At 35.4% G+C, this 11,155-nt stretch overlaps 1 protein-coding gene across 2 annotated transcripts; it reads right to left on the bottom strand.

Annotated features, from left to right (window-relative positions):
- Nucleotides 1-637: 637 nt before the first annotated feature.
- On the bottom strand, nucleotides 638-10,150 carry LOC142636601 (phytochrome E). Of its 2 annotated transcripts, none has more exons than XM_075810870.1 (4): nucleotides 7,950-10,150; nucleotides 6,441-7,248; nucleotides 4,774-5,070; nucleotides 638-1,164 (listed from the first exon to the last, which is right to left on the bottom strand). In XM_075810870.1, the coding sequence occupies exons 1-4, from the start codon at nucleotides 9,994-9,996 to the stop codon at nucleotides 936-938; spliced, it is 3,381 nt and encodes a 1,126-aa protein (XP_075666985.1). In that variant the 5' UTR covers nucleotides 9,997-10,150; the 3' UTR covers nucleotides 638-935. The 2 variants fall into 2 exon arrangements, with proteins under 2 accessions (XP_075666985.1, XP_075666986.1); XM_075810871.1 differs by having other exon boundaries at nucleotides 4,774-5,067.
- Nucleotides 10,151-11,155: the final 1,005 nt, after the last annotated feature.

The following is an 11,155-nucleotide window of genomic DNA, read 5'->3' as shown; positions in this document are numbered from 1 at the left end:
CGGGTTAGTCAAATGAAGATGTTGTACCAAGGGGTGATGTGAACCCAAGAGAAGGGCCAAATCCAGTTGGATGGAATGTCACTGATTAAGCATATAAAATATTCATCATCATCTTACATGGTCTGTTTGGGGCATGGTATATAATAGGCAGGGCCAGCCTGACTTGCATGAGCCACGCAAGATTCAGACTAATGCATAACCGCTCCAACCCTATCCCATGCAGTTGCCTTACCAAACCCAATGGTCATTTTAGTTTAACCAGACCAAAAAAAAAAAAGCTCCAAACTCTACAAAAAAGTTGTCTGGTATTGGCAACTCAGCTGCTAGCGAAATAATTTTGTCTCTATATTGTGCAGTTACAGTATTCATTTATTTATCATTGTGTACTTTTATTATTCATGTTGTTCTTTGTTCTTTTTCCTAGAGATATTTGGGTTCATGAATTCAATCTATGACCATTGAACACAACAATTACGATAGCTCAAAATGAATAAGCTGGAACAAAATAAGAAAAAAGCAATTTTGATTTTAAAAGCCCCAACCACAATTTGTGAAGCTTACAGATTTCTTTAATGGAAAGCAGAAGCACTGTAAAGGTGAATATTAAACTAAACTCATCTACTAGTAAACCCTCAAATTAAAGAGACACTCATACTACACGCCTCGAATAGGGAATCTGACATGTAGCCCGCAATACATTTATTTAAGCTGGAGAGTCAATATACATACTGATACTACCTCAACTTGGGTGGCATACAGTGAGGAATCAGTTTGTATGGCAATGGATAGGCTTAATTGTCAAAACTAACCAAATGGGAAGAGCGTTTGACAAACCATGAAGAGTTTACCAGAAATTTGTTGACATATCTATGCACAATTGAGGTGACATATTATAAGAGTAGTTCAGGAAATGGGAAAGTTAAGTTGTCCTGCCTTTAGCTGTCCGTGAGTCTCTTTTGCCTTTCTTTACTTGTTTTAAGTTCCAGGTCAATGAGGAAATAACAATGACTATGCTCTCTAACATAGCGAACCTGACCATTCATCCCGTTGAGAAGTTTTCGAGACAGGTTGAGCGCTAAGCCTTCCTGTGTTGAGCACTGGTTGCCTCCCTCAAACATATCTTGGATAAGAGCAGAAGGAAGGCCTTGACCAGGGTGAGTCATTCTGCATGCACAAGAAAATGGAATTTTAGTACGCACAAACCATCTACCTGTTTTGTTTTGTTTTTTTTTTTTTTTCTTTTCAAAGTGATTATGGTACTAATTGTAGCAAAAATGAGAAAGACAATCACGGGTACAAGGTTATCATTGCACAAATTGGTCTAAAACATAGTATAAAGCGTGCGCATGAAATGAAGATGAAATGTTAGGAGGGTTTTTCTCTCTCTCACTTGCCTGCTTGGAGCTAAATGGTATCATGTGCAATATGGATTTTCCAGTTTGAACTTTGCTGCCTAAAATGGCAACATGGTATATTAGAGAAGCCTATTTTAGATACAGTAACTGGAACTAAAAGATCTGGGAGGAATGGCGCAGGAGAAACAAGTTAACTATTATTTTAAAATTTGGCCTTTTCACATACATATTCCCACTAAAATTAACTTTAAAATCTGTTTCTTTTTACTTTCATTCTGAGAATTTTCCATCCTAAATATTTTGGACTCTCAAACTGATACAAAGCATATTGAAGAAGGCTTTGTACAAACACTTAGCATCCAAAAATGAACACTAAAGAGAAGCCTAAAAGCCCATAAGCTATCTATGTGATCCGTTTGGTTTCTTTTCGCAGCTGTTTTGATGTCTTTTAAGTTTTTATAAAATGAATCATATGACTTTTTAATACATGTGACCAATGTAGGATAGATTTAGTAACTGTTAAATTAAATTAAAATTATTGGTTGTGATTGTGTCTTTACTAAGACAATAATATTGTCTTATTAAGGATTTTTTAAAGTTGTAATGATAGTTTTTTGGTGAATTACTAGAAGAAATTTCAGCTAACATATGTGGTTTTCTCTCCTTTTCTCTCAGGAATTGAGTAGAAATTTTCTTGCTAAATTTATAGCTTGAACTAGCTTTTTAATTTCCCTTCTTTAACTCTTTTGTTCTCTCAATCACATTGCATCAATTGGTATCAAAGCTGATAAGTGATGTTCAACAGTTTATTGATTGTTGTCACATCTGTCAAGTGTGAAAGGAGCTACCAATGCTGGTTTGTACAGACCATTGCTCAGTCCAACTAGTTCATGGACTGGTGTTAGTACAGATTTCACTCTTGGGTTGCCTTGAACATAAACGAGTATGGATTCTATTCTAGTAATTGCGGATGGATTTTATACCATGCTGGAAGACTTTGGATGCTTCTCATGTAGCTAAATAGTATTTCAAAGAGATTGCTTGCCTGCTTGGTGGGCTGAATTCTGTTACTTTTGATTACGACAAATTTTATAAGCCATGTTGGGAGAACATTATGGAAATTATTGAGATATATGTTAGAATATGTTAGGATATTATCATAAATGTGTAACCTATAAAATATATCAAGATATTACCATAAATAACGTAGACCAAGGTTTTCTATAATACCATGGGTTACTATGGTTTTAGGGTTAGTATACTAAACCTAATGCACCTAATGTATTCTTATATATACCCTATATTAGATTCATTGTAAAATACAATTCAATAAGGCAAAGACGTAGCCACCAAGGGCTTTTGGTAGTGGACTTAGGTCATCAAATTGAACTACTTTATAATTCTCTTGCCTCTGTTTTCTCTCTCTACATCATTTTATTTTTCCTCTTTCAATTTCGACAATCTAAACTGAATATGTACTGCAAATTATCTGCCATCCAATAGGCAGACGAAACTTATCAATAAAACCCATGGAAATCTGATTAGACAGTCAGTGGGCAATAATCCTAAGCAATGGGTCCTCTGTCATGCAGGATTTTCATATAACCAATCAACTAATACAACAACGAAGATGAACTTATTCAAAAATTTCTAAGGCAGAATCCCAACTGTGGTATAGATCTGGTTCCTTTGACATTGAAGGATTGTGTGAGCTGTAAAGAAAAAGAAATGGTTGAACACATAAAACACATTCATGAAGACAACAATAGGAAGTGAAACAAATGAGTGGACTGGACAGGGACAAGGGACATGTAATCTTTTAAGCTAGTGACTATGGTTGTGGGCTGTTTTAATTTGAGATGGGTAATACAACAAGGTCAGTGAGGAAAATTGGACCTTGTAAAGTGTTAGCAAGAATCAATGACAATGCTTATGGATCAAAGTTGTCAAATATTGTAGTGGAATCTGTTTCGGTTTGGACCCCGAACAAAATATTTTAGTATCAAATTAATACTGACTTACCGTTTTAGGGTTACCACTATGTGTGTGTGTGTGTGTTTATAAACATAGAAGTCATTCCAAATACATTAGCCAACATATTATCCCAAATTGCATGTGTTACAGCTCTTTTAATTGTTTTTTCTCTTTTTTTTTTTGGTTTTTTTTTTCTTTTCTTGTATTGACCGAAATATCAACACCGGCCAAGACACCTGACAAATTCCTGGTACAATCAATACAGATAGGCACACCCTGGTATTTTATCCATAGATTTCAGGGGGTTATTCTTACTGGTTTAGTGGCCAGTACAGTAAATACCATTTGGTACAGTATGGGTTGGTACAGTCTGATATTGACATCACTAGTGTGAACAGGAAGACTGATGAATTAAGCAATAATCGTCAAAGAATTGATTCAAATATGTATGAAAAGAATTCATGAGGATTATCAGATCTAAAAACAAGAATTCAAACATCAAACTTATTATTTATTTCAATGTAAAAAGATTGATAATTGAATATAACTTTGATATAACTTTCATAAGATAGAACTAAGTGACTCGAGAGTAATTGACTAATCATCAACAAAAAAATGACAAAAAATCTAAATGCCAAATAAGGCATAACTTTTATTGGACCCCAAATGTCTGAATGAACTAAATGGAATGGACTACATGACTTTCAAGCCTAGTCAAGAAAGACACTGGTTACTTAACTAACAGACTTTACATGGCAAGGACTCAACTCAACAGGTATCCTTTCTATTCTAACGTAATATATTTTTAAGAATAAATAAAAATTAATATTTTAAAACACAGAAGTTATGATAAACAGATAATAAGATGAGAGGTGTTGTGAGATATTTCTCCATTAGGAGATTTAATGTGGCCCATATAGGGATTTATCCTAATTATCAATTATTGAATGTTCATGTTTATATTATTTATTTAATATTAGTGTGATTAAAAATAAAAAAAAAAGATTCAGCCTATTTGGATTCTATTGCGAAAGGTTGTGTTGTGAACAGTTACATGAAGTATCTGCTAATAATTATTGTTAACTATCTCCAAGGAGTTTAGAAAAGAAACTAACATAAAAGAGGTGTCCCTAATCTAACCTTTTGAATGAGTATATGGTTCCATCTAAAGGTTTCATAAAGGTAGGCCAAAAGCTAGAAGGTTTCTCTCTGAAAAATCTACCACAAGTAAAATTTCTCTTCAAGAACTTGAACAATCACGGCAGGAGGTTAGTCTTTAATTTTTGTGCTGTTTTACAATTTGTTACAGGTGTAACTCCTTAAAAGCTCATATATTAACTCAAAAGTAGTTTATAATGTAATGAAAATAGCATCAAAAGAAATAGCAGGGATTTTTAAATATACTAGCTGTGCATTAAAAATTAATTAGTCATGGTTGGGATACCTGAATTGTAAACGGATAAATTCATTGCCATCTTGTATAACCTTCAGACCAGGTGATATTTTGATTTCCACCCAGCCCTCTTGAGAAGGTGCATGATGCACCACATTAAGCAGGAAATCTGACAGGACCAGTTGAAGCCTAATTTGATCACCATATAGAAATAGTGTTTTGATTTCTTCTGGAATCTCATGAAAAAGTTGTAAGTTTCTTTCTCTGAGCAATATCATAACTTGACTAACAATGGCATCCAAAACATTTCCCAAGAGAAAGTCTTCCATGTTTAACTGCAAGCTACTGCTGTAACCAGGATTAGATATTACACACTTGGGGGTATTTCTAAACAGGTACATAAGTGCAAACAATGACTAATCTGAGTCTATGGAGAGTGGTGTCTAGGTGTTTAATAATAATTTGAAAGAAAAAAAAAAACAAAAAAGAGAGAAGTAAATATGATTGAGATGATAGAATGAGATCATTTATAATCAAAGGAGTAACAATATATTTCCAAATATAATAACACCAACTAATAGAAAGAAAATTTTCAATTTGCATAATCAAAGAAACTATAGTTAAGGAAAAGTTAAATCTGATTAACGTAGTACATACAAATGTAGGAAGAATGAATTCAATTATCTTTTCCTATGTTAAAGGGGGGGGGGGTATGTCTTTCTCTGACCTTATTTAACAACTGTAGTTAAGTACATGGTAACAACAGAACTTGGAAAGCTTAAACAAGCATGTGTGTCAGTGTCATGCATCCAAGATAGAGAAATAATGATGGGGAAGGTCCTTCTCCTGAATCTCTAATGTAATTAATTGCTTTTCATATAAAGAATTTGGTCAAGTTCTATAGCTTATGGTGATGTTTGACAATGAACTATAAGAAGAGTTGGTAAACAAAAAGAAGAATAAAAATGATAGAACCTAGGAATCAGCACCTATGGTTACTCGGAGTTAGCACCAAGCAGAGGAAAACGAATAGAATACCTAGGAATCAGCATTTAGGGTTGCTCAGAATCACCACCAAGTAGGGGGAAAATGATACAAAATCTAGGAGTCAGCACCTAGAGTTACTTAGAATCAGCATTGAACGTTGGAAAGAAAGATGCCTCCATGCAAGGATATTCTCGATTTTCAGTCCAAGTATTTGTCATGAAACTGCACCAGCACTGATTGAGAAGCATTCTCAGCCCATTTCCACTATAAAAAGTCATTGCCATTAAAAGATCTTTGCCAGTCCAGGCCCTTGATTAGGATAAGCACTTATGCATGGGGCAGGTGGTTGCTAAAAGCATGGCTTCAACACCAAGAGTTGCTTAGAAACAGAACCAAGCATTTGAAGGAAATTGCCATATAAAATTTTATGAATCCATGATAAGCCGTCTACATTAGAGAACCCTGGGGCCTTTAAATCATAATCAATTACATTAAACAAGAAAATAAAAGCTAATAAAATTAAATCCTAAAAAGTCTTCAGAATCAACATCACTCAGCATTAATTATGCTCAATCAGGTCAACTGGAATCAATCACCATCAATCAGGTTCAACAAACATATATGGTGTCTGCACCATATGGGTTGCAGACGAAGAACTTAAAGAACCAATAAAATATAACATAGAATTTAAAATGTAATGCATGTCATGGGCCTACATTGAGAAGCCTTACCCTTCCTCTACACTTCTGAAATCAATGTCGTCGATGAGTGTCATGATCTGTCTTTCACATGCGTCACTAGTGTCAAGAAATTGCTTCTGATGTTCTGAAACAGCTGTAGTTTTAAGAAGGCTGTGGGTAAAGCGAATACCATTTAGAGGATTTTTCATCTCTTGTCGGATGTAAGCCAACTCCTTTGATTTTAAAAAGCATTCTTTATCCTCCGGCCTGCGTCCTTCTAAGGCCTGCTGCAGGTCAGGCACAACAATCTGTAAGAAGCAAAAACAACCAATTACATTTCCACCTGCATCAGTCCTCTTGTTTGCTGTTAAAAACACCTCCACAAATTTTCCATTTCTATCAAAAAATCCAAAAGGGAACTTCTCCGTTTCTTGACCACTAATTCCTCGATACAATAAAATCATAAATTTAGTCAGTGTATCTTGATCTTTTAGCTGACAGAAACCATCAAAGATTTCCCCAGGGAGCATTTTACCCATAACTTCATCTCTCGGCCAACCGGTTAGCTTTTCCATGGCTGGATTCCATTCACAGCAGCAGGCATTCTCATCAGAAGCAAATATGGGCGGAATCAATGGATTCAGACTTTGTATGATAGCCTTATAATCACCTTGCAAGCGGATGAATTTTTCCCTAACAACTTTCTCAGATGTAATATCTTGACCCACAAAGCACACTCCAACAGCATTGTTTTCATAATCCCTACTTGTGCAGGCATTAGCCATAATGTATACAACTGACATTTGCTGACCAGACCTAAAGTTTTTCAACTTTAACTCAATGTTTTTGTCCTCCTCACCTGGATAGTAATAAAAGTTAAACTAAAATTATACCATTAGGGTAATGTTATGAAAAATGAAGAAGATGAGCAGGCTGAATTCTGGGAATTTCTTGAGGAAATATAAAAAGAAGTGACATGCAAGACTGCAAACTGAAAGGCAACCCCCATATCTTTGCAAATATATAGCCTGAATAACTTTGTACAGTATTACAATTCAAAGTAATACTCATAGTTCACAACAAAAAAAAAGAAAAAAAGAAGAAGAAGAAGTTTGTTCTGTGCCCCAAAGCATTCAATAAACAGAATTTAAAAATAAAGTCAGACGAGGTTTCTTTGGAGGCTTAGGCATGGCAATGAAGAATAAGAATTGCCACAATTATAAGAGTGATTTGGTAATGCTTCTTTGGCACTTAAAGCACTGCAAAGGGTCAAAAGGAATGTGATCTGATGATTTGAGAGAAAAGATGGCTCAAGTCACTATAGAATGGACAAATTTATTCATGCAACCACACCATGTACTTAAAATGTGCGTCTGTGGAGTTGAGTTGAATGAATAGGATTTTCATGCATTGAATGCCAACACAAGTCATAGAAGTTAAATCAGGGAGCTATTGTGTCATAAAGATGTTATGAAATGCAATGTACTTTACTATGATATTTGAGTTATATAATAAACTCAAATTCAATGAATGTCATTGTTAACGTAAAAAAAGATTTACCTTGCAAAGCTCTGGATAGAAGATTTTCAACCATTCTGCATGAGTCCTCATAAACCACTTCATTGGCCAGGGACTTCCCTATAGCATCACTAGTTTGTAATCCTGTCATTTCAGCAATTTTTAGATTCCATCCATTAATGAGACCGGCTGAATCAACCCCAAAAATTGGAGCTGTTGCTGTTTCAATCAATCTGACCATTTCACATGCCACTGAACTGAGTTCATCTATCCCCTGCATCTCAGCATCATTCTGCTGAATGAACTTCAATGCCTTAGAATCGCTGTCCTCCATATCCTGAAATGAGTCTCTCATAATAAGCTGCAAAGAATGAATTGCATTAATTTCTGAAACCTCCCAAGGCAAGCTTCTACTTTTTACTACTTCAAGAAAAGCATTAAACGATAATCTTGGGTTCATTTTTCTGCAATCATCTTTTTCCTCTGGATGATGCTTGGCTCCTCCCCATTTTACTTCCTTTGCAGTGTGAGACCTGAACCAGAACAAGAAATCCTTTGAAGTGATTCTTGCAGTAGCCATGCCACAAACTTCATCACCCAGTGAAGCAGCACCTGGGTAACCAGCATCGGCCAAACTATCTGTGCTCAACCCGGTAGAATCCCCATGATTAGTGAGCAGCCACTCTGCAATATCTTTCACCTGTGATTCAGTTGGAGTAACACCCAATAACCAACATTTCCTGCCATAGTACAATGCAGCCCCATCACACTTAACAAGATCCATGATACTAGGAGATTGTGTCACAATACTAAATGGAGCATCCCGGAGGAGCATGTCACATAGTAAGGTTTGTGTTCGGAGAATTTTCTTCTCTGCCAATTGTGATGCCAGTTGAAGCTCCATGTATAGCTGAAGCCCAAATGCCTGCATAAGGAACTCACAAGCATACCGAAGGGGGAAAGGGACATAGCGGGCGGAGGTGTGGTGGCACACTACCAATCCCCAAAGCTTCGATGAATCATTACCATTGATGATAATTGCCATTACCAATGAGGCAATAGAGCCCATATTATCCATAAATTGCGTGTGGCATTCATGTGGGGAACGAAGAGTTGAATTGACCAAGCAAAGAGGCTGCTTTAGTTCTTCACTCTGAATGATCCTTACAGATTTTGCATGGCAATCACAAATCATCCTTACTCGATTCTGCTTGAATAAGAAGCGGGCAGCTTGAGGGATATCCGTAGCAGGATAATGTAAACCCAAGTAGGAATCTAAATCCGACCTTCTGATTTCAGACACAACTTCACCATGATCATCATCATGGAACTTATAAGCCATAACCCTGTCATACCCAGTGAGCTTTTGAACATCCTCCACAACTGTATCACATAACACACCAATATCTCCCCCAGGGAGTGACTGCAGCCTAGAAATCGCCCGAACCGCCAGTTTCTGTGACTGCACTGCCCCTGCAAGGGACAATACAGGATCACCAGACTGTGCAGGCTCCAAGTCAATCACAATCCCCACATCAATTCTATGCAATATAGCATAAAATGGCTTCTGGGTACTCCTGGAGTAAACCCAAACCGGGTTTAACAGAGAAATCTCCCTAGAAGAGGCAGCTTTCGTCAGAGAAGCTCCAGAAGAAGGCGTAAACAAGGTTCTAGCATCGGTTCCAATCAGACCCTTTAACTGTTTTGACTCAAATTGAGTGTCTAAAGTTAAACCCAACAACTGAAAGCAGTTCTCACTATAACTGATAATTCTAAAAGTGGGTTCTTCAATTGCAAGCATACAACCAAAGGGCTGAATATTACCACCCCTTTGGATTTTTGTGAGATAAGCAGTTATTTGTTGTTCAGGCACAGATTGTGGACCATGCAATACTGATCTTGAGTAGTTGAAGGACTTACCAGACACACCAGACTGCTCAAACTCAGCCAACAGCCCAGCATCAGCATTGTAATGAGCAATTGCTTTGTCTCTTTTATCCTTGTTGTTGTTAATGTTTGGCTTCATGATGTTGCTTGCAGCTGAAGATGAAAAGGTTGCTGTGCCTTTTTCTCCACTTCCTGGACCCATTTTTTTATATTTTGAGATACATCGGCCTCTGCCTCTGCCTCTGCCTCTTTAGCTTGGCTGCATAATATGACTAGAACTAGCAGAAATATTAAGAGCAGGAGTAGTTGGATCTTTATCATAACTGTACTTGCCGCTTCTGTTGCTTGATTCTTCTGTCTGTACCTTCCACAAGTCTCTGTCTCTTTCATTTTTTGCAGTTTGTGATTATCTTCTTCTAAACATGAATTACTCATTGCTAATCCAGTCTTAAGTAGTAACTAGTGGTAACTCTTTATTCTTTCTTTATTCTCTAATCCAGTCTTAGCATTAATGATAATGCTTCTTTTTGTTATATAGATACACGTACAACATAGAAATTTTACCATAACTTAACCTAATGTAAGTATGCATGTAAACTCGCAACTTATTAAGTCAATAAGTTATAGTAAAAGTTGTAGTCTTAGCATTACTTTATTGCTAATTCAATAATATTATTCTCTTATATTATTTTTTTTGCAAATGTGATAAGGGCACGTTGATTTAGAAAATATTTTTTAAAATAATTATAAAAAATTTAATTTTTTGACACATTTTTTATATATTATTTTTATAAAAATAATATTATAATTTTTTTAAATAGTTTATTATCAATTATTCTAGAAATTACTCTTTCAAATTATTTTTTTAATTATGATTTTTTAAGATTTTATTAACATTTGCCTTTAAGACACACATTAATAAACCATTTTTTTATGAAAAAATTAATATTTTTTTGAGATCTTTTTCAATTTCTCTTTTCTCTTATTTTAATAGCTATGTCTTATTTTATAGTAAATATTCAAATTTAATCCAAAATTCCTGAGTGTCTCAGTTTTTTTTATAATTTTTATTACATTTGTTTCCATTAATAGATACTGACCACATGTTTGACTAACTTTTTGTGGACAACAAAAAAAGAAAAAAAAAGAATAAACAACGTAGGTGCTTACAAATCAGTGTAAAACATATGAGTGACATGACACACATATCCCAATTAAAATGTTGCCAAAAAGTTGTCCTTATGTTTTTATAGCATTCTTAAAAATGATGATTCTCATGGTGGCCCATATCAGCAAAGGAGCCTATAAGATGTATACTAAAATTTTGGGTGGAGGAGATTCCTCTTAAGATGTTTATTTTC

The sequence above is a fragment of the Castanea sativa genome, chromosome 5 (genome assembly GCF_040712315.1).
Source record: "Castanea sativa cultivar Marrone di Chiusa Pesio chromosome 5, ASM4071231v1".
Classification (NCBI taxonomy): domain Eukaryota; kingdom Viridiplantae; phylum Streptophyta; class Magnoliopsida; order Fagales; family Fagaceae; genus Castanea; species Castanea sativa.
This window is presented reverse-complemented; position numbering and strand designations above follow the sequence as displayed.

What these genes read in the sequence shown, in the direction of transcription:
- LOC142636601 (XM_075810870.1), bottom strand. Translation starts at nt 9,996, where the DNA reads ATGGGTCCAGGAAGTGGAGAAAAAGGCACAGCAACCTTTTCATCTTCA. An exon ending in TCTATCCAGAGCTTTGCAAG is followed by an intron (nt 7,249 to 7,949) that starts GTAAATCTTTTT and finishes ATTACTATCCAG; the next exon opens with GTGAGGAGGACAAAAACATT. An exon ending in TTTATCCGTTTACAATTCAG is followed by an intron (nt 1,165 to 4,773) that starts GTATCCCAACCA and finishes TTGTGCATGCAG; the next exon opens with AATGACTCACCCTGGTCAAG.